The sequence below is a fragment of the Phalacrocorax carbo genome, chromosome 15 (genome assembly GCF_963921805.1).
Source record: "Phalacrocorax carbo chromosome 15, bPhaCar2.1, whole genome shotgun sequence".
NCBI lineage: Eukaryota > Metazoa > Chordata > Aves > Suliformes > Phalacrocoracidae > Phalacrocorax > Phalacrocorax carbo.
Genome location: NC_087527.1, coordinates 17,030,853 through 17,053,929, shown reverse-complemented (window position 1 = coordinate 17,053,929; position 23,077 = coordinate 17,030,853). Strand labels below are relative to the sequence as shown.

At 41.5% G+C, this 23,077-nt stretch overlaps 1 protein-coding gene across 4 annotated transcripts in view; it reads right to left on the bottom strand.

Annotated features, from left to right (window-relative positions):
- The window catches only part of CLTCL1 (clathrin heavy chain like 1), a 37,303-nt gene that overhangs the window by 13,716 nt on the left and 510 nt on the right, over positions 1-23,077 (bottom strand). For all 4 annotated transcript variants that reach the window (XM_064466609.1, XM_064466610.1, XM_064466607.1 and 1 more), the window contains exons 2-17: positions 14,871-15,078; positions 10,437-10,705; positions 10,005-10,166; positions 9,112-9,225; positions 7,619-7,792; positions 7,146-7,343; positions 6,573-6,773; positions 6,297-6,449; positions 5,542-5,664; positions 4,662-4,799; positions 4,291-4,455; positions 3,702-3,882; positions 3,165-3,328; positions 2,227-2,352; positions 1,771-1,913; positions 928-1,162 (exon numbers count right to left, since the gene is read on the bottom strand). In XM_064466609.1, coding sequence (XP_064322679.1) covers positions 928-1,162; positions 1,771-1,913; positions 2,227-2,352; positions 3,165-3,328; positions 3,702-3,882; positions 4,291-4,455; positions 4,662-4,799; positions 5,542-5,664; positions 6,297-6,449; positions 6,573-6,773; positions 7,146-7,343; positions 7,619-7,792; positions 9,112-9,225; positions 10,005-10,166; positions 10,437-10,705; positions 14,871-15,078 — 2,754 coding nt within the window. The remainder of the gene's footprint in view (positions 1-927; positions 1,163-1,770; positions 1,914-2,226; positions 2,353-3,164; positions 3,329-3,701; positions 3,883-4,290; positions 4,456-4,661; positions 4,800-5,541; positions 5,665-6,296; positions 6,450-6,572; positions 6,774-7,145; positions 7,344-7,618; positions 7,793-9,111; positions 9,226-10,004; positions 10,167-10,436; positions 10,706-14,870; positions 15,079-23,077) is intronic.

The window sequence follows — 23,077 nt, the reverse complement described above, 5'->3', positions numbered from 1 at the left end:
TTTTTTCACAGCTACGGAGGAGGTATTACTTCAAAAATAGCTGCTTCAGGCTGGGAAGTCACCCCCTTTCAGCAGCAAGCCTAGATTATACCACCATTCTAACACTCACAGGGTAGGCCTTACCAGGGAACAGTGTTCCTTCCTTTCAAACAGGTCAGCACAAGCTAGCTCTTACCCCTACACAGCTGACATTCTTTGCATATACTAGTGCGAAAGTGCAGGTAGGAGGAGAATGTTTTCTTTCTCAGCAGCCACAAGCACTGCAAACTGGCATTAGGCTCCGGTGTTCAGTTTGAGAGTAGGATGTGCTCGGACAACCCTGGGAATTTCACTTGCCCCTGAACTTCTCAGGGACGTTCTAGGAATCAACAAACTTAAGATAGGAGAGGAATGTTACTGGAACAAGTCCTTGCAGTTTGACTGTAAACATTTATCTTCCTCATTTCTGGATAAGTATTGGAGCAACTCTAAGTGTCAACCACAGTAAGGGAAAAATTACAAGCCCATTCTAGTTTCAGGAAAGCTTTTCCTCCTACTGTAGAGTCAAGCTAGGTGACAGCCTGTCCCTTCTGCTGATCAAGTGCTCAAGGCTCAGAAATAGAAAAAAAATTAACAAAGGTTTAACAGTAGGCATATTCATTAGTTGGGCGCAACAGACTATTTATTTTTGAGCAGACTCAGTGGATGAAAGACTTGAATGGTACCTTAAAGCTGCAGAGTTATACAATTTTAGTTTGGACACATAGTGTAAGAGTTGTTCTCATCAGCATAAAAATTACTGTCTCCATATAGAAGAATCCTGCCTACCTCAACTCCTGCATGAGACTGCAAGACAGGATTCTGCAATGTTAGACAAACAGCCAGCTAGGCTTCCACTTCAGGCAGCAAGTAGTTCTTTAATATGTTTATAAATGCAGTTTTGCTAACCTTTATGAGTTCCAGATCACATTGCCCCCTCTCATAAGCAACGCAGGCCAGATGAGGGTCCCTCTTTTCACAATATTTGCCAACTACACGGCTGTCATAGTAAGGATTCTCACGAAGGAACCGCTCTGGATTATTATTACTGTCAATGTAGATTTTGGCCAAGGCATTATGAGTCGCAGGTTCTTCACAGCCTTCATGAATCCTTGATTCAAGCCATGGCAACAGCAACTTAAGCCTTTGAAGAAGCAAACATTTTAGGTTTGTAAGTCAGACTGTGGTATGCTTGACAGCTACCCATTAATACCTGGCCTTCCCTTCAAGCAAGTCTGCTGATCAGACTTAGAAGCAGATGGAGACCAGCCAGTTATTTTTAATAAGCCTTAAATGAGCGGGGGCCAAATCTGCAGTTGAACATTAGGGAAGGCTGCAGATGCCACTAATTCTGCAATCTTCCCTTTCAATCCCTGTTCTGTTGGCTGGCTCTTCACACTTAAAGCTGTTTGTTCATTTTACAGGTAACTACAAACTAATTACACTAGCTGCTCTGTGCCTACAACAAGACTGTCAGGACAGTTTTATCCAGATTTATTCCAAAGGCACATCCCAGGGCTGACTGTACAGGAAGTGTTCAAAAGCCATTTTGTTCATCATGCAGTGCTGTCAGGTATTCCTATATGGCCCAAACAATCAAGAGACACTAGCAAATCTAAGCTGCTTTTCTATAAAGAAATGTAAAACTATATTAGTATTTTATCATTCAACAAAACTGGATCCAATTCCATTTGGGTGTATACCAGAGTCAGGAAAGCCCAACACTGGTGTCTACAGATGCATTTTCATTACCGATTTCTTTTTTCCACTTCAGCCACCAGCTCATCTGTTGAGAACTGGCCTCTAACCACCATGATCAGGTTCTTAATGACATCTTCAGAACAATCCACATCAAGAAGTCCTCCAACCACTGCTGGTATGCGGCTAGGATTCACCTAGAATAAGCCACCATTGTTAAAATTAGCTGTCAGCATTACTAATAACCCACCCCCAGTCTTCCACATGAGAAAGTTCTAGTTAACAATTTAAACTATGCTTCAGAACAGTGAATTTTAAGTTACTAACACATTTGTATATACATTCCAGGAAAAACTGCACTTATAGGTTTGTAATAGACAAAGGCTTATTGAAAAGCCTCTGCACTAGAAGCGTGAGCATGACAGAGACATAGCAGTCTTCAGTTTACTGAAAGGTTAAGTTCCTTCTAAGGACGGAAAGAGCAAGAGCTTAAAACCGGATTCTCCTTACCTTCTGTACATAGATCTCTATATACTTCTGCAGGTTATTGCGATATAAATAGAGCACCAGGTCATGGACAAAGTCAAATCGATCACAGACAATGATCAGAGGAAGCTGGTCTGTGAGCTTTGCCTCCTGTATTTCATGTAAAAAAAAAAAACCAAAACAAAACAAAACAAAAAAACCCAGAAACAAAAAAACACAAAAGTAAGCAAGCAACCACCATTTGCTGAAGCATTTTCAAAGCAGCCAAGTCTGACCAAGTTCTCTTAGCACTAGAAGTCACAAAACATTCAAATTTAAGGCTGCCAAGCAGACAGTTGACTTCAAAAGCAAATTATGCACCGTGAATACCGTGCAGCCAGTCTATCAGTTGAGTTTTAAGTTTAGGCTCTTCACAAAGTGCCACATTAGGCCTACATATCTAGCTTCAAATTACTATCAATTCACATATCAACTCAGAAGACAGTCACTGGGCCAAAAACTTAACAATGCAAAATGAAGTGGCATTAAAATCCCATTTTAACAGTCACAAAGCATGCGAAGTGTTGTAGTACAGGATGACTAGTTTTAATCAGCTTTGTCTAGCCAATATCCTTGATAAAGCTTCTGCTTAATACTTCAGCATAGTCCTTCCTTCTGCCAACCTGGATTCACCTACTCTTAGGTGACAACATATTCATGATTTTGGTACAAGTAATATCATACAGGCTAATTTTAAAGGAATACTGAACTTGTGCTTGTTTTCTGAGAGACAGCCTTAGAAGGACCTATTATGTGCCTGAAATAGGATGGGACTCCTATTCTGGCTACACAGTATACTACTCACAGCCATGCCAGCTAAAGGTTGATCTGTTTTTTCCCTCCATTAGAAGTTAGAAGGCTGCAGTTCTGCTGCTAAGCAGAACATACAGGTGACTGCCCGATCCATTGGACAGAATTTTTACCTTCAGAAAGTTCTTCACCCGTTCTGGGTTGTAGCAGTTACTTTCACGGCAGATTCTTTCTACTTCCTTTATCTGACCAGTCTTGCAAGCTGCCTGGATGTACTTGAAGTGAACATCTGGATCCTGGCTGAAGTTTACAATGGAACCCAAGAAATAGAACAGTCCTAGAAAGAGTCACATGTTTTTAACACCGTTAGAAGGGTAAGTGAAGCAAGTGTAGACTGTTACAGGCTTCAGCTTGCGTCTTAGTTCAACCCTGCTGGAAGAGCAGCTTTCATTCAACTGCAGGAAAAATCAGAAGGATTTTCTCCCCCCCCCTTTCAGGTTTCATCTTGCTTTCTTGTCTTTACTCAAGAGTGTGAAGAAATTATCTAGAACAAAGCTACCCCTAGAACTCACTGTTATGAGCTCACTTTGATAAATGCATCCTAAGGTCCAGCTATGTGACAAGTACCTCACCCATAAAAGCTACAATCCTTATATTAGCTTCAATCGAGTAGCGCTTCCAAGTAAATGGCTTCCCTCTTAACACTATACCTTCATAGCTTTTGAAAGATTCAAAAAGCTCCACAAGAGACTGGGTACCAAGCTGCTCATGGTATTTAGAAGCAACTTGCACACAGAGCTGTAGGTTTTGCCTAATGTTGGCTGACAGCATGGCACGCAAACACTCCACAGAGTCTTCAACTGAGAGAGAGCCAAAGAAGTTCACAAGCCACTGCAAAGAGAAAGAAGTTTTACTCAGTAACTCATACAGGATTTGACTGACTTCTAAAATATGGCAACAAGCCAGAGGTTCTATCCCAGCTACTAGAGACAAGTCTTGGATGTGCTAAGACCAAAGATGTAAAAAAACAGGCGCTTACCATCTTTACAACTACAAAAATGCAGTTTCGAAGTAAGATTTGAACCTCCCACCTGGCAAACTGAGGTCAGGTTTAAGCCATCGAAAGTATAAATTACTGTTTAATCATTAACTGGACAAGTGTTCTTGAATCACAGCTACGTGTGCTACTTCGATACCTGCAAACCATTTTAGAGCAGCTGCAGGGATTTTTGCAGCTACAGAAGTGCTAAAGAGTGTTCACTTACGCTTTCACTTTCTTACTCTGTACAACAGACTTACCTCAGGATTCAAGAGGTGCGTATGAACGACAGCACGTTTAATATCGTAGAGATCCGTGTAGTGTTCCAAAGCTCGCTGGAGCAAGCCTGCCTTTTCACACAACTGGGCAATATGAGCACGATCATAGTGTGTAAACATCTGGTTTCCAAGAATGGCATCTGCAACCTAGGAGGTAACATTTTGTATTCAGACTATCAGAGAATCACAGCAGCTCCGCCTAAAAATTGTCGAAAAGTCACAGCAGTGACTCATTAGTAGTCTTTGATGTTGCTAAACTACTTACAGATATCAGCATCAGACATCATATTCTCGTGCAAGCCTCCTATTGTCTCTCCTTCACTTTTTGGAGGAACTAGGTTAAGAGGTCTTACCTGTGGGGCATGAATCAAATTCATTTCCAGGAGACGAGTCTGAAGGTGGCCTTCTGCGGGGCGGTTATTTTTCAGGGCATCCAACAGAAAGGACGTGCACTGCTGAATAAGACTGTTCTCCATGAACACATCCACAATCTATTGAGATGGATCAAGTTAGAGAAGGGGTCTATATACACACACATGCACATTTATCTATATATACTAATGGCCTGGCTAGAAAGGCAGCTCATCACAGCACCTAGTACGCTATATTCCCTTTGTTTTCATAGGATTACTACCATGGTAATAGAGAGACAGGTTTCGCGCTTTGTTTTCTTTTTCTCTAGAACGTAAGCAACACATTACTTTGAGCTATTATGCCAGATTTTGCCACCCACTCTATTTAGTTTCAACACAGCATGCAAATCCCATCCCTTCTCTCTTGTTGGGATAGTTGCTACAAGAAAAGCTGAGACTTTTCCTAAGTAGCTTTAATTATTTAATAATGTAAATTATTGCCTTATTTCTCTGTCCGTTTTAGCCAGAAGTGGCCACTGGCAGCCAGCAGTCAGCTGTTTGTCTTCCTGTAAATTCTCTGCATGGGAAGACTTAATGTATGCTCCATTAAAGCCAACAGTAGGACAGTAACACTCTCATGCTTAGACTAAGACTGTGGCAGATTCACTATCAATATTACAGTAGCAAGCCAGAAAGCTTCCACAAGAACTTGAGAGCACACTTGCCTCTAAAGACTTAATGGTAACCAAGCCTGACTAGAATAGCTCAGTCACTTTTCTAAGCCAGCTAGAGACCTGAACTGGCCTTACCAGTTCTCAGAACGGTACTATGCTATTACCTCTGTCTAGAAAGAGACCAGTACACTTGTTGTAGGCATCACCTGGTTAATGTTAGCCAGTGGCTCCTCATCCTGTACCAGCATCTGAGAAAACTGCAGGCCTTGATCCGGACTGACTCTCATCACACTTCTCAGTAAGAAGATCCAGTCAGGGGTATAGCCAACCTAGAGATTTCAGAAAGAGTCATGCATGTCTGGGAAGCTCTACACACCCTTTAAGCCTTCAGATTATTTAGCATAGGCACTATGAACTGCTGTGAGGTTGCCATGCCCATCCCCCATCTTCCAGGAATTCTCAAAGGCATTGCTTGTCTGTTGACACAGAAATTCAGTGTTCACCTACTTAGTAACTGAACTTGCGCCACGGCATTTCTCTTGCTAGGTAAGAAAACTCTAGGAACAAATCTTTCAATAGTCTTAAGGCACTATCTATCAAGTAAGGCCCTAAGTCTACAAATGGACATCGGGCAAATTGTTTTGTAATCTGTCCAAGAAAGAGCATCCTAAGAATTTAGGAAGAATCTTATCTTTATACTCCAGAATAAGCTTGCACCAGTCCATTAATTTGATAGTTCATAAAATTCTGGATACTCTGAATTTAGTTTTTTGCAGACTGCTCATACCTTAGTCACAAACTATGATGTGCCCTATGACAATGAAGATAAAACTGTTTCACAATCTTTCCTACCTATTGGTTTCAAGTAACAGGAACCAAACTTATCTCATGGGAGATAGTTTTGAGAGTGTACACATTAAACATAAGATAAAGTCTAGCAGTTTGTGACAAACAACTTTACCTTTTTAGCATACAGCACTATTTTCTGGAATTGACCAGTTTCAGCAAAGCACTGAATCACTTTGTTTGGCACATTAGCACGAAGATAGACACTGAGCGCAAGGGTTGGGTCAGCTGTCTTCACCAAGTCACCCAGCTCCTCTGAGCACTCCAGCTAAAATCAGAAGTGGTATTTTGTCAAGCAGAAGAATTCAGAGATGTAGTATCAGCAAAAGTATTGTTCACACTCAATTGTTACAAGGCAACACAATTCAGCTACTGTAATAATCGAGCCTACCTTGTCTTCCTTCAGCCACTTCTCCAGAAGCTGTTTACGGCCCTGCTGCAGGACAGGGCGACAGAGCTCCAGAGACTCAAACTTGTTCAGCTGTCCCTGGTCAAGCAATATTCCAAAGTACTGGAGCAGGGGAGAGGCCTGCCCAGGCTGAGCTGGTACACTCTGGAACTTCCTGATTGTATCACTGGTACGTAGAATTCCCTGAAGAGGCACAAGATGGAGAGAAGCAACATTTAATTAGTGAAAGCTGAATAATATTAGTCAAAAAACAGGTGTTAAGCTATACACTGAAGCATCTACTCTTAAGCCTTCAGGGTGGAGATCTTCATCAGACTAATGACATTCTAGCAAGAAGTCAGTGGCCGCAGCAAGTCCAGTCTATGGTTGCAAAATCCTTTATGGGATACAGGAGAATATATTAGTCAGAACAACAACTGAACGGCAAGGAACTAAGGCTAGTATTGCAGCACTTTAGCTTTTGAACATCAGGTACTGAAATAAGTGAGCTAAGCAAGTCCACTAAGCTAAGGTAAATCCCCATGACTTCCAAGCTTTACCTTTGGAGTTATTTACCTTTGGTGCAGATGCAGCTACTTTAGCAGCATCTGCGTAGCTTCCTTGAGCAAACAGTGTGTTGAACTTTCTGGCAAATAATTCCTCTGCCCCAGCTAGATTACTACGTATAGCCATACGCAGGCCTAGGTCAGGATTCTGGAGAACATTCGTAGCATAGTTCACTATGTTGTCTTCCTCAACACATACAGAAAGCACCTGGAAAGGACAAAAAGCATACTGACGAGCACTGTCCATTCCACAACTACTATGAAATATAGCAACCAAATGGCTACGCAGCCCGTCAGTGAAGTAAATTATGAAAAAACCAAGTTCCTCCCCAAGCAGTCCTGTACTAGGAGAGGTTAAAAACTGACTAATCAAATAGCTACTTGGTCCCTTGCATGGCATTTGTTGCATCAAGTCACTCATTAGATTTGTTACATTCCATCTGAGTTTTAGAAGGCTCAAAACCAGAATGCTGGATTTGTTACCTGTCCTTTTTTATTCACACCAATAATGCCTGAGGTAGGTTCATGAGGAGCTGTGACAAAGATAGTATCAGCACTAATACGGTTCATGTAGATGCACACTCCAGATTCCAAGTCATACATGTGAATATATCCATACTTTGTGATCAGGTAGATAACACCATGCTTGATTCCAATCTGCCAAAAGATGAGCTTTTATTAGTCAAGACTAAGACTGTAACAGTTAAGACAGCTGCCTTTAGCCTAGTCACAAGACAGTACTGCAGTGACATGCCTTTGCACTGACACTAAGAACAGATATAGCTTCGGGCTTCTTCCTTACAGACTCAAAGCAATGAACAGCTCTGCGGGCCATTTGGAGCCATAGCTCCAATGAACAGAGGTTGAAGGGAAATTAAAATTAATCTGCAGCAAAGGACACACTCCTCATCCTAATGAGCCAGGCCGCAGGAGAAAGTTTGGGCACAATTAGCAGTCTAGTCTAGATATGCCAGTTCAAGCTTCTGTTCAGAAGCGTTAAGATAATCCCACGCTCTTCCAACAAGGCCTACCCAAAGCACCAGCAGAACCTAAACCACGCTCAGCTACTGCATACTCTAGCTTACCTGTCAAGTCACTTAAACCAGGGAGGCTTTCAAGCCAAAATGGTCTTCAGACAAAGAATTACTTTTACTTTGGAACAAGTCTTCAGATGTTTTGTTAATTAAGCCTAAAGCTGAATTACAGAGCCACAGGAATCCTGCCATGTAGACAGCTTGCTTTGCTTACCTTAGTTTAAGGCATCTCTTAAATTAGTTTATGAAGCTGGTCTATTAGACTGGTCAGCAGTTGCATCCTGTGAGATAGTTTGCTTTTATTACACAATTTCTAGTCCTGCAGACATGCTAAGTGAAGTTTGGTCTGCCAAGGCTATGCTCTTTCCTAAAAAGCGTCCCATTAATGTCTCAGATTGCCTTTTCTGTGCTGCTGCTACAGGAGGTATGCTGATATAGCACTCCCCAACTCCATTTGTCTTTAATGGCGACATCTACTGTAGATGAAATGCCACTTTCCCGTGAAGCTACATCAAGCACCATAACATTCTTATCTAGAACTCTGAACAGTAGTAGGAATTTCAGTAGCCAAAGTGATGCTAGAGACATGCTACGAAAAGGAACTACCGAGATTTGTTTTGGGTCTGTTTGTTGCTGTTGCTGGCAAGGGGCTGGTAGGAGGTTTGTTGGGGCATTTTTTGTCGTGGTTTTGGGTTTTTTGGTTTGGTTTGTTTTTTAAATACAACCTTAAGTTGACATATAGGCTGTTCCTGCATTTGTCCAGATATATTTGTGTTTGAGTTACTGTTTCAATGTCCAGGCTACTTCCCACAAATCTATTAACACCCCTCCCAGAACTAGGAGGAACGACAGTAAAGCATTAGTAGAAAGCATTCTTTACGACAGAGATGTCAACTGCTTGCCAGACTATAAAGTTGATTTTTTTGGGGGTCAAACATTTACCTGCATTGCCACAGGAAAGTCTGTCTGTGCCTCAGGTGGGAAAAACACATCAACAGCTTTCTTAACAAATGGCTGATTTCCAGTAGCTGGCTGACCTACTTCGATTATGTGCAGCTAGGAAGAAAAGAGTACATGTCACAAAATTGCTCGCAGGTACAACCACATGAAAGAAGTTCCTGTCTTCGGGTATGCTACTGAAGTCATCTGCCATACTTGGCTGATGAATATCTGCCCAATCCTGAACCAACTATTTATCAAAGGGACAAGTTTTCCAGACTGGAAATAAAACCCAGGAAAATTAAAAAAAAAAAATTTAAAAAAGAAAAAAATCAAAAGCAGACTGTATTTCTAGTCAAGACAACTACTTCTAGATGTTTTGAATGAGCCTTGTCAATTCATCAACAATTTGTCCAGGACAAGACTAGAAAGTTCAAGACATTTTAGTGTTACCTCAGCTCTTTACAGACTGCTCAGCAGTTGTAGCATATTCAACTGCTGCTGAATTCCACTACCAGTTTGATGCAAACAACATAACTACAGCACTAAGGTTTATCTAGTGTCTTTCTGTTCTGGATTGAAGCTGTGAGAGGCTGATAAATGACTTAACTTCATACCCACAAAACACCACGCGGGCATAAATTGATGCTTTAACACCCTGAGCTCAGTTCTCATTGCATCTACATTTGTTCTTATGTCTAAGTTTCACCCAAGGGACTCAGACTTTTTGGAGTTTCTATTCTATTGAGAGAAACCACACTGATGCTGATGAAATATGTTGCACACGTGGTTTCCAAGCTGTTTGTTAGAAAGCATACACTAAACTGTGTGATCACTGAAGATCTATTAGTTGCGAGTTCTGGAAAACAGAACATGAAAACAGTTGCAGACTTTACCTTGCCCCCTGCAGGACTCCTCACGGCAAAACAGAAGAGGGTAGAAGGTTTGGCATTTCCCTCTATTTTGAATTCTGCAAAAGCTGCTGCATGGCCCTCTATAGGTTGGGAGACTTTTCTATCAACTGAGTAGAGCTGCATTGCACCAACCACACGATTTTGCTAGAAAAAAGAAGAAAGGTCAGCTTTGAGAGATAAGATTTCAAACATTTATAGAAAGACCTTTGGGACAGTAAACTAAAAAGCAGCAAATGCCTCTCATCCCCTCCTCCAACACTTTAATTGCATTAAAGGCCAGGATATTCCTACACAAAAGAATTTTGAATTTTTGATCTATAGAAACCAAAGTTAAAAACTAGAGCAGCTATTAAGTGAAGCAGGGCCACAGCTCTCCCAATTGTTTTCATAGCATGCTATTTCCAGGTAACTTACCTGTGCTGAAATTCCTATCAGCAGCAGCCATTTTTGGTGTTCATCTGTTCTGTAATTGATGATTTGGCAGCCCGCAAGACTAGCATGCCTGTCAAACATCTTCTGGGGTTGCGATTCTCCCTCCATGCTCCAGTGGTAGACTGCTGTCTCTGTCACCAAGGCAACTGTATTCACAGATATCCATTTCCAGAAGATCACTTCCTCTGCCATCGTGTGGGCTTTCATTTTACTTTTCATCTCAATGTTAAAGATCTGAAGTGTTTTCCCAGCTAGTATGACAAAACCCAAGAAACATCACAGATCGATTACCACAATGGCCATCCTGTAGCCTGCCTATTTACAAGCATCCCATTTAACCCACTATTTCAGTGATGTCAGAGGCAGGGTCAGTTGCCTGCCACTTCTGAGTCTCCTTTGATACTTGACTCATATCAAACAGAATCCCCTTCCTCACCCCCAACACCTCTATCGCCCCTGAAGCAAAAAAGTCTACTTCTTATGGACACTTACATGGACATTCCAACAAGTGACAAGCATAGACATTTTAATTAATTATAAGCTGTACTTAAAAGACAGTCTAAGCTACGGAGCTTGTGTAAACTCCAGTTAAATTAGCAGCATCGGTCTACCAAATTGTGTCTAGTAGATGTCATTCAGTATAATTAAGAGAAAGAATGGCTCCAGTTTGTGTCAATTTAGTAGCTGATGTAGATCACCTGGACCCAGTCCAACAGCACACCACCTGCAACAGCTCCTGATAGCCAAAGACCACACCTTCCATTCTATTTTTCTGTTGAACAAACTGCACACTTAACTAGGAGGTGGATGGGCTCTGTACAACAGTAATACAACACGTGCCTAGTGAAGAGGCCAGCCAAAAGTTCAGAAAGATTGTAGAAAGGTTTGGAGCTTTAGTTCCACTTAAGGTTACTGCTTCATGATTTAGGTAATTATACTGCAGGTTTAAGGTTTACTTTAGTATTCCTTTTAACCACAAGAAGCAGCTAGTAAGGGTAGACGTAAATCTAATGTTAATTGAACCAACCTATAAAGAATACAGGTCTCCATTCCTTTCAGGAAGTCAAAGTGATGTTTTACTCCACTGCAGATGAGACGACTCAGCTCTAGGAATATTGTTTTCTGTTCACAAGACACCCACTCAGACTGCTAGAGTATTGGCTTGTAATGCTGTTATTTCTATCCACATTTCAGGAGCATTTTCCTTGCTAGTAACACTTCTGACTGTCAAACTGGTAGATATTGCTTCTGCTGGGAAGTTTTGTAGATGAAGGCTGCTGGCCACTGAGGAACCGTTTTCCAGAGATACTAACTCTAAGTTAATATGCATCTCAAACTGCTCTACAATGTTTTAGCATAACTAATACAGTAAATTGATCATATTAGTTTAATGCAGCGCCAAGAGACAACACAAGACTTAAATGCTACATGTGGTACCTCTGAAGTTCCCTGGATTAACCGCATTAAGAACTGTTAACCTGATCAACTACTTTGCAGGAGAACTTGCTAGCTTTCCTGGGACCAAAAGCAGCCTGTTTCTGACCGCCTTGCTCTGCACACGCAGTTGCTGTACTGTGCAAGTGCAAGAAGCCCAGGCCTAACACCGCCTGTAAACTGATAGTTGGAGCAGCATATTTACTGTACTGGACAAAAATTTGTCCAGCAGCAGACTGGTGCTACCAAGGGATTGATTTTGGAACTTCCACAGTGTGCAGTCTCACATGGAGAGGGCACACAAGTAGTTCTGGAAGGGCTCTAGTCACCATCTAAACAGGAATACCAGTATGTGCATACAGACACTGCTCTCAAAGTCAGTATTCCTGAAAAGGAAGCAGGATGTCCTTCCTGGTTTTAAGAACACAGAAGAAACCTATAAGTTACTAGAACAAGCTAAAAACTCATGCTTGTCTATTTTCTAGGCTAAATTTGACTGCTCTGTTACAGCTGGAAATGGCTTTAGAAGCTTCATCAGGCAGTCAGCTCTGGATGTTGGGTGCCTCAGGAGCCACAGCAATACAATTTCTTAAGTGCGGCAACATAAATTCAAACTTCAAAACTCTGAACTGCAATTAAACTACCAAAAAAAAAAATCTGCTATTTGGATTAAGAGAGAGCAGAACCTGCTATAAAGTCATAGTGAGGGCAAGCATGAGTCTAAGTCTTATGTCTACTTGAATGCTTTCTTAGGCCAAGATCTGACACAAAGAGCCAGACTCTCAGAAGTTTTTCTGATCAAGCTACCAGACTGATAGACTATTCTCTAAAGGTGTAGTCAAGTAAGCAGGTTCGTTTTTTGAACACTGGCATGAGAGTTTACATTTCAGTTCACTGGAGCACGAAGTTTCTCCATTCCACAAAGAATGGAAGCACCCCTGAGTGCTGCATTCTCCACTTACATCAACTGGGGAGTACTCTCAGTACAGAGCAAAGCAAGAGAATCATGATCACAAAGACAAAGCATAAATCTTAGTACACCAGGAGAACGTCACATGCAATCCAGAAATGAAATTGTGCATACTGTATTTCAGTTTAAATCAAGAACCATTTCATTTCTTTTTCTGAGGGTGGGTTTGTATGTTTATTGCTCAGTAATCCTCAGATTATGAGCAACTCCCAATCATGGCACACTGAGTCACAATATGCAACAGTTTTGACTACTGAAGTCTCAGTCAATCAGCAGGGAAAGTCTGGCGTGACAGACTGATTTAAGCCACGTCCAGTGCAGTTCACTCTAGTTCTGCTTGTTATTGTGGGTAACAACATATTGGTTAGGTAGCTCTATTCATTCTCTTTTCTACCCAAGCCTTTGGTCATTAGATTATTGATAGAAGAAATCATTAAACCTGCAATACCTGACAACACAACTTTGCATGTCAGTGTGACATCATTCACTCAACCTCATCTGTTTAGAGGACAAGCTTATTCACTCTGCATGGGTGGGACTACACTCCTTTTGAGCAAGTTTTAACACTGGCAGGAATAAAGATATATTCTTCGAAGCTGATGATAATCCATTTAGCTAGTAGGTGAGTTTTAAAACCAATGATATAGTTTCCTTTTCAGAGCTAGATGAAGCTCTGTTAGTGTAGAGAAGGCACTTTCCTTGCCAATATGGTTTGTTTAAAGGGGTCCAAGATTAAGGACAGTGAACTCTTAACAGATCTGAAATTTTTTTTTTATTGTTACTTTTACCCACACCCCAGGTAAGGCAGTCCTTTGCAAGATATATATGCATCTTAGCTGAATCACAGATTCAGCTGAAGTCAAACATTAACACATTAATTTCCCCCTAATGTCAGCAATAAGCCTGAGATCAAAGATAAGATATTACAGGTTTTGTGCCAGTTCTGAGGACAGTTATTTCTTGGACCCCTAAGAAATTTCACCATGATTTTTCACAAATAAAAAAAACCACACTTAGGCAGAAATGAATAGCACAGAGGACATGCTAGCAGAGGTCTCTCATAAAAATACTGCAACTTGGTTTTGCCTATCAACTGTACTTCCATCATATATATATACACACACAAACAAACATTAAGAGCACACCTCTCTCCTTCACTTGGTACAGTCAATAGTCAAAGCAGCCAAATCGTTAGCAACAAGCCAATTTTCACTATAATACCAGGTGAGGATTAAGATCCCCCCACCTGGCTACGAAGTGAACTGTCAAATGGCTACCTTAGAGTTCAGTACTTTTTATGAGATGAGACCATTCTGTACTACCAAACATGAAATGTCACGACAAAGTTCACTCACCATCTGTTTAGATAAGATGCAAGAAGAAAAGTACATAGTCAGTAACGGTTATTGAGATCAAATACCAGAAGTAGGTCATTTTAAAAAAGAGCCAGAGATGCATTAAAAATTATTTCTTTGAGCTCAGAGTGCTACTTAAAGGCAGTATCAACACCACAGGTACTGGTAAGCAGAGGTCTTCTATCTGCAAGATCTCATGATTGCTAAACTTAACATGCTTGTACATTCAGAATTTCACAGTTACTGGCCATCCTTATGATGTTTTGCTATCTAGTAAGCTCCTCAGAGCTACAAGAAAGGGCCAGGACAGAGCAGAGAGTAACAATGGCTTTACACCCCTATTCTTCTTCACAAGGGTCCATCATGTTTACAACACCACTTTAAAGGAAAGTTTTCCATATGTTGACCTGGTCCTCAGTGAGATTAGGAGGCTGCAGTGCCAAGCCCAAGCATCTCGCACCTACTTGGAGGCAAATCATCCAAAGATTACTGAAAAATCCACTGCCAAAAATACAGCATGCAAGCTCAGGCAAGAATTTTTGTCCTCATATACATTCTTCTTAGAAAGTTTACATAAATCTTAAGCTTAAGAGCATACATAAGCAGCAATACAGCTAAACAGTAGGTTTCATACTGCAATAATAAAGGGTTACTCACCTTTTAGTGCAATTACTTTAGAGGCTGGATTCATGATGGCACTTTCGGCAGAAATTGGACGCCTGATGGGTGTTGTTGGATCGCTCATATCAATTATCACTACTTGTGCCTGCTCTCCCACTTTCTCCCTGATGCAGATGAACTTGTCAGATTCCATTGTTAGGGTACTGAATCCAATGTTTGCTGGGTTAATGCCCAAATTTTGGAGCTAGAAAGACAGAAGAGAGTGCTTTATTATCCTTTCCATGTTGAAGGTCTAACTCAACTCTCTGTCTAAAGACTCCTCCAGAAGGAAATGCAAGACTGGCATATTCCTCTGACAAGAGTGTGTATTTTGGAACGACAATTCGTCTTCTGATTCTCTTTGTTCCATAGGTAAAGAACTACACAATTCTCAGCATTCAAGTCCTAAAGATATTCCATAGTTGTGCTATTGATGCAAACTAAAAGGATTTTTAACTTAAGCATTTATTGCTTAACCTGGTGGTTCTAGTAATGTGATAGGCTGTATACTATCAGTAGCATCACTATTGCAGATTTAGCAAGGCTGGTAAATTTGATACTGAAAACCTATTAAGTAGCAGAACTACAACATACAGCATCAGTGGGTCTTATGGAAAGAACCAATTACCCTTATGCAAGCCACTTCTAGCAACATTATAGAATGAAGTCTACACAGCAGTTCTCAAATGGCCTATTTTTACAACTGGACTGGTTCATCTTGCTTCTTAGAATCTAATCCTCACCAGTGAGAGCTAAGAAAGATGCATTAAAATAATCAGTTATTCCATCTCTGGTTGCCCAAGATGTCATGCCATTTGGCTCAACAACAAAGGCAGGGATTTCAGTGCAGGTCCCCTCCAGCCTTATGTTGTCCAACTCTCAAAACATAACTTGCGCTCAATCACAAAACAGTAGGTACAAAGCAGTTACTCTTAATGTAACTTAAAGTAATTTTATGCCACTGAATAGACTGCCCTAGAAGATGACTATTTCCCATTTTCATCCTTTTGTGTTAACTCTGTTTCCATTCACGTCCAGGTTCAGGTTAATGAGAGGAGGTGGAAGTAAATGAGTATCGCTATGTCAATTGGTCTGCAGTAAATCAGATTTACCTATGCAGCGCACCCTGGCTTGGTGTGGATGAAAGCTGCATCTATATGCCAGGAACTGTGACACGCCTGAGCGCCTGCTTTATGCCCCAGAGCAATGTTTTTTTAAGTGGAGGAACTGTATCAGCTTCACAGAAGCTTCTTCAAGGATTAACCTATACTGCTTTTCAGTGCACCACAAGTGAAGGAGACAGGGCAGAAACTACCACCAGCATCAGTCATTAGACTCCTTTGATGCATACCACCAGGACCTTGATACAGTAGAAAAAACCCCTTGGGCAACAAGTCCCACAGTGGTGTCACAAACACTGTTCTAGTGCGTTTCGGTCTGGCTGATCATGGCTTTTTACAGCTTCTGTAAAGCTACTCAGTAAATCGTAAATTGGGTATGTAACAGAGATAGCATGGTGTGTCAGGACTGTGCCCAAGAATACCTCAGGAGTTGTTTGTTTTCTGTTTAGCCTACTAATGAAGAGCTATTCAACTCAGTAACTGCTAATCCCAACATACTCAAGTGTCACTAATGCAATACAAGCCAAATGCATGCATGTGTAAAAAGACATTTACTCCCTCCCGCAAGTGTGTCTCAGTAAAATTGAGCCTCATTCAGCTAACACCTCACTTTATAGGTAAATCCTTCAATACACACTAGTAAATTTCAGTAGGTGCCATTCATTCTGAGAGAATCAAAGTTTAGGCACAAGAACATCAGAAGCTGCTTGCAACTAGAGTTTTGAAAGGAAGTCCACTGGGCACATGGCTACTACAGGCTTCTGTGTCAGTAAGGAAAGAAACTTCCATATCAAGACAACTCATGTACTTTTCATGTGTAATGCAGAGAATTTTAGTACCCAATAAACACGTAAGTTGCAGCTCCATCAACCTCTGTGACCTTGAACAACAGAGGAATAAGGGATGGGCTCTTAATTTCACTGTGCTTGGTTACATGCTCTAGACAAATTATGTGTTTGCATAGCAGACACTTGAGCACTTCAATGTTGAGCATGATCCGAGTCATCTACCAACAGAGTATAGTCCACTCTAAGAGACTGATTAAGTGTCACAAGACTGGTCGAAAGATTTAACTGCAGCATAGCCAAGCTCCTAACTTTAATCCAAACTCGGACATATTTCCAGAGTACTGAAGTAGAAACACAGCCTTTTCAAGGTCTCTTCTCAACTACTGTGTCTCAGCTTGACCTAGTCTTCAAGAGACAGCCCCGGCCACTCATTCTGCAAGGTGAGAGTCTTGAGGCACAAGCCTGCTTGAAGTTCAGCTTTAAGCCCAATGTTATTCAGTCCAAAATATGGTCCATGTTGAAGAATAACAATTTGGTTATCTTCACTAACGTAAGTCTTTGCATCAAGTTCTGGTATTAAGATATGCCATTTTAACTGTTATGATATCTAGCAAAGCTTTCAGAAAATGTAACGTTAAATGATGCATGAGTATCACTGCCATCCTTATTAGCAGGGAATTCAATCACATATTTTAAACGCAAAATGTCAGTACTTCCTAAAGGATGGTCATGTGAATACTGCAAGCCTCAGTGAATGATGACGATGCTTCACATTTCAGCAGTCTGAAAACAGCAAAGACTGTTCCTACCATCAGGGGAGTGGATAAGTATCCTCATCAGATCATACAGGCTCCTGTAACATGGAAGCAGTGTAAGAGGCATATTCCTTATGACTATACGTAAGAACATGAGCAGAATCCCTTTACCACCAAATAAAGGGACATTAGCCAGCATTGCTTCTATCTTGAATGGGACAAACCTGCCAAGACAATCTGGACTGTGTTGTTCTAAAGCACCTTCACCCCTTCCTCAAGCACAGAATTAAGAAAACTTTATTACAGGAGGTAACAAGCATTTAGCTATATATCTTAAAAGGCCTCAAGTGAAGGTGTTACAGGTCATTACTGAAGTTTGCATATATCAACCAGAGATTTTGCAGTTTATTTCTGTAAAGGAGTGAACATCAGGCCTCTCAACTGCTATTAAATTTTTATTTTTTAGTACGCTTCTTAGGCAAGCAGTACTCTCTAAGGTTGCCGCCTTCTGAAAAGGATTCCATATTACAAAGTCACTCCAGAGACATGTACTATGAGGATAGCCTCCTTCCATGATTTTACCCTACACTTTACTTCTGGGTAACCCAGTTAAACCCTACCAAGCACCCCAACATAGGTTACTGTAAGCCTCGCTGCAGAGGGAAGGATTACATTCTCTTCTCCTACCCTTTCATGCCCTAATGCCCTTTATCTACATGAACAGTGTAGAACTATCTTCACTATCAGGCTGAATGAAACAGATAAAAGATTTTTGCTTCATAGATAGCTAGTATTACTGCAGGCTGGATTAGATACCAAACTTACTTTTAAGCATATTATAGATAATGAGAACTTACTGACATGGTAGAGATTAACCTGAGACGTATTATTTGATTCTCAACCTGAAAGAAGATACACAGGTTCTACACTTAGGATGAAATACAACTATTAATCTGAGATTTAGTCTTTCCCCATTCCACTTCACCGACATGATACCATTTGCTAAGAAATGGAGTTGAGATGTTTTTACACAAGAGTTCTACTAAATACTGGGCTTTCTAATGCATCTCCCTTTCCATGGAGTGCAGTGATCCAGACTGAGCCAGCACAGACCAACTCAGACACTGATACTACCAGTCTTCAAACTAAGTCCATTTCTCTAATGGGAAATACTTACGCCTAACTTACCATCTGTTCAAGACTGACACTCCAATACCTGGGACCTACCACCTGTTAAATGCTGAAGTCAGAAGAACTCTGTGAATTTAAGATCCCTCCAGGGTTCATTAAATATCCCATTTAAGCTTTATGCCACACAGCTCTAGTAGAAATGCTTTTTAGAGGCAACCAACTATTGTTTAAGCCCATTAGAAAAGAGTACGGCTTGGACAGAGGCTATAAGTACCCAAATATTAAAAACTGCCTGCTAAGAGCTCTGTAAGCGCATATTACTTTAAGCATAACAAAACAAGAACGCAGTAGTGCAGATTCTCAGAACTCTTTTACTCATGTGAGTATATGAAGTTGTAATCACACTCAGTAAGGATCTGCATATAGCTGTTGGACATCCCCTCTCGACTTCCCACCCTCACCTCACCTCCTGCTATAGTTCCTGTCTTGACAGGCGAGGGACATCAAGGAAATATGCAAGAGCTAAAACGTGAAACAGCACAAGCTCACAGGTTTTAGCCGCAGTTAGGCTTTCATCTTAAATGACAGTTACTCCCTACACAAAGATTTGTTCTTGTATGTCTGTGATGAGGCTTAGATTCCCTACCAAATGAGTCTCCGTATCACAAGTGGGGCACTTTTCAATCCAGTGAGCAAATATGGTCTCCTCAATGCAAAATAGCTGGATCAAGTCATGATATTTAGCCCTGACTTTCGAATACAACTCCAAAAAGTCATTTACAACTTGCAAACATCCTGAGTGCTTTCAAGTCTACATGTCTAGCCAAAGCAAACTCATGAAAGGCATCGCACTCCAGCTCAGTCATGCCTATTGCACAACCGACAGTAATTCTTAGCAAGACATCTCAGACTATCCAAATAGAAAGTGTTTTTGTCCAGAAAATGACAGAAGTCTACATCCTTTATGTTTAAAACCAGGATACCTTAGCTTCTCAGCGCTACACCAAGATACATAAGACTTATGCATCAAGGGCATGTCATGCACACACATTTTTTCACATTAGTTGGCTGTGCTCAAGAGCCTGTATTAGTTACTCAACAGAAAGCAGAACCCTGTCTACAGATCCATGTGTCTATCTATCTAAGGGATGAAGCCCCCCAACTTAAGAACCCGAGACTTTGTATGAACAACAGCTTTCTCTGCAGGCAAGCAGAGATTTTTGCTAGTGAAAACTCAAAAAAGCTCAAAAGGGGACAACGACAAGGTTTTAAGAGCAAACCAATGACTAAGTAAAGGAGAAGTTTAATTTTAGATCAAGAACACTTTGTACACTGAATTCCATTAGTATTGCTTCCAGTCTGTGTACCAGTATATTTAGACTTTTACAGCATTTCCATTGTAAACTACGCCCCCTTGGAAGAGTTTAATCTGGTAAATAATTTATAATTCACTGCTCCAACAGAAGCACTAGAGTTAAGAACCTGATTAAGTCACAGTAGCTCAAGTAGTATGTACCAGTACTTCACTATTGCAGAGCTGGCATAGTTTGTACTGCTGCTGCAGCTGGTCAGACATCAGACAGATAAAAAGCCTCCCTTGCCACGGGACTTAACTACGATATCCTCTGTGGGAAGAATGAGCAAGGTACAAGTTGTTTATGAATTTGCCAAGACTCATAGCTAGAGTTCACATCTAAAAACAACTGTTCAATTGCGTTAAACAGAGCTCAACAAACAGCAAAACTGCAGTGCATTTTCAGCTTGACTACTACATCAAGACCTGGGTATCTTTCTTTTACTGCAGCTACTCTCCATCTTTCAGCTCACGTGCTCATGCAGGACTTGTATATTCAAGCTGTAACAACTTCAAATTTCACATGCACGGTGACTGGCAGTCACTCCTCCTGCATAGGCTTGGAGTTCAGTTAGAAGGATGACCAACATACAGCAAAACAAGCTGCACAAGGAATGCAAACAATCTGCTGACCTCTAGCACTCCTCCAATTTTATGTGGACCAAGACTGCCGTTTCATTTCACACTATCATTTATCTACTTCCAGCTAGACAGAGTGGGAGAGAAGAGTTCAGTATGTAGCACTGCAACTTAGTTTCTCTGGAGAGCACTTTCTGCATGCTTCAGTCCTTCCTTCAGCAAAGTACATACAACTATCTTGGGAAGACTCTGAACTTCGGTGAAATAATGTTTCATCAGCAACAGGCTGAAACTGGGATTGAGTAACTGCAGCGCTAACAGATATTCTAACTACTTGAAGCCATATAAGGGGGATAAACAGTACACAGATTGACTTAAGGTACAGAAAGATTTAATGTAGGATCACTGAAACACAGCACAATTACAGGGAATTGTAATTTTTTTGGCTGTAACATCATAAAGCAGCATACTAGATCTGTTATGCTAATTTTAAATATGGCAATTTAACTGTAGCCAAGCCAATTTCTTGGAAGTAATGGTGGGGGGCAGGAAGAGAGATTAAGCTGATAAAGCTAAATTATGGGTGCTAGCAAAGCATTATGAAGAGGAATGAAGGCCTAATATTTTCAAGAATTCCCTACCAGGCAACGATAAGCAGAATGTATAATTTATTCATGACTCTAGATGTTTACAACACATCATATTAAGTTAGAGCTGATAAAACTGTACTGCAGGTGTCCAGCCAGAGCAAACCCTACCAGTTCCCACACTCCTCCTGATTTCCTCCCCATTTATCCCACCACGTAGGCACAACTGCAAATGCAGCACTGAGGAGGCTGACTATATTCCTACTCCCAGCTACTACTAATCTCAGTTTCACTTTAGCAGATTTCCACTTTGGAGCTACTGCACTCAAATTGGGTGGAGAAGCAAGAAAGAGTGAGTCCTGAAGGAGAGTTTGGTCCTACATGTTAGCAGCAGGGATCCCAAGGTATCTCCTGCTCCTCTATGCAGCCTCCATGCTGGGGAAAAGTCCCTCAAGCACAAGTTTAGTCCTTTCAATAAGATCAAATTATTTAAGAGGAAAAGCAGGTGGTGGCAAAAAACAGACTATGACTTCAGTACAAATCCCTTGAGAAGTTGCTAACCCCCCACCCAAAACAGAAGTACTACAATGATAATATTTGCAGTGTTACAAGACACACAATGCTAGCCACCACAGTCATTTAATATGCAAAGCAGCATATTACATCTATGACATATTAAGCGTGATGCTTTCTCATCATTATTGTACAGACCAAATACAATCAGCAGGATTGGTTATGTTTGCCAGTTTTAAATTGTAACAACTATATCCTTCTTTCTAAGGAGAGCCAACATCAAAAATGCTTTTATCCTGAGTTTCTTACTCAGGCAGCTGTACTGTAGCTCTTAAGAATTCATCTGAGGTTACTACAGTCACTGCTATACTGGACATCGGAGGGGGAGGCGGGGAGAGAAGTGACAGCATAATTCTTCTTCACCATGTTAAATTCTCTTAACCCATGACAAGTCTGAGGAGACAGGTGTGTCTGCTCCCTTGGGCACAGAGATTAGATATTTCTAGAGCTTGCCAGCCCTACTACTGTTTTCAGGCTAGGGCTCCTTGTGGAGTGACCGAGACGGTTCTTTCAGTCCAGCAGAAAAACAGCTCCCAAAAGGAGCTGGAAGTGGCAATAACCATTTCCCAAGCCGAAACGCTTGAAGTGGCACACAGTCCACGCTGGTGGGTGACATCCAGTTTGTATTTTGAAATGGATGCCTGATTTGACAGAGAGGGGCGGTACAGAGACAGAGGGATGACTTGCCAAGTCCACTTCCTGTTCTCTCATTCATTTAGCAAATTCCTTTAATTCCTGCCTTAAACTGCGTGTTCAGAGACGGCTGTTCTCTCACTCCATTTACAACCCTCCCTCGCCACCAGTTCACAAGGAAACAGATAAACCGGTTTGTCTGTGCTGCATCCATTAGTCATGGATCTTTTCCAAGGCTGGCATTATAGTTTTCACAGGCTATTAAGAACAGAACTATGTCATTTTTAAGGAGACTGTTTTTTTTTTTTTTTAATAATGTTATGTTTGGAAGGAGAGGGCTGTGCAGCTTCCAAGTCCAAATGGTTTCTTGCACCTCATCTCACCAATTTCCTTCCAGTTCACAGCTGCACAGACAGAGGCTCCCAGGAACCTCCACGGTCTGGAGGCTGACCTTTAGGTGAAAGAGAAGCCCCTCGACCCCTCCGCGGGGTGAAGGCGCCCACCTCAGCCGAGGCGGGGGAGCCCGCGGTGCCCGGGGGCAGCAGCCCGGCCCCGGCCCGGCGCCTCCCCCTCCCCGGAGCGGGAGGTCCCTCAGGCGCCGAGTGACTCTGCAGAAATCGCGGCCGCTCCGCACGCCGCGGAGAGGCAGCCCGAGGGATGGACAGACGGACGGACGGACGGAG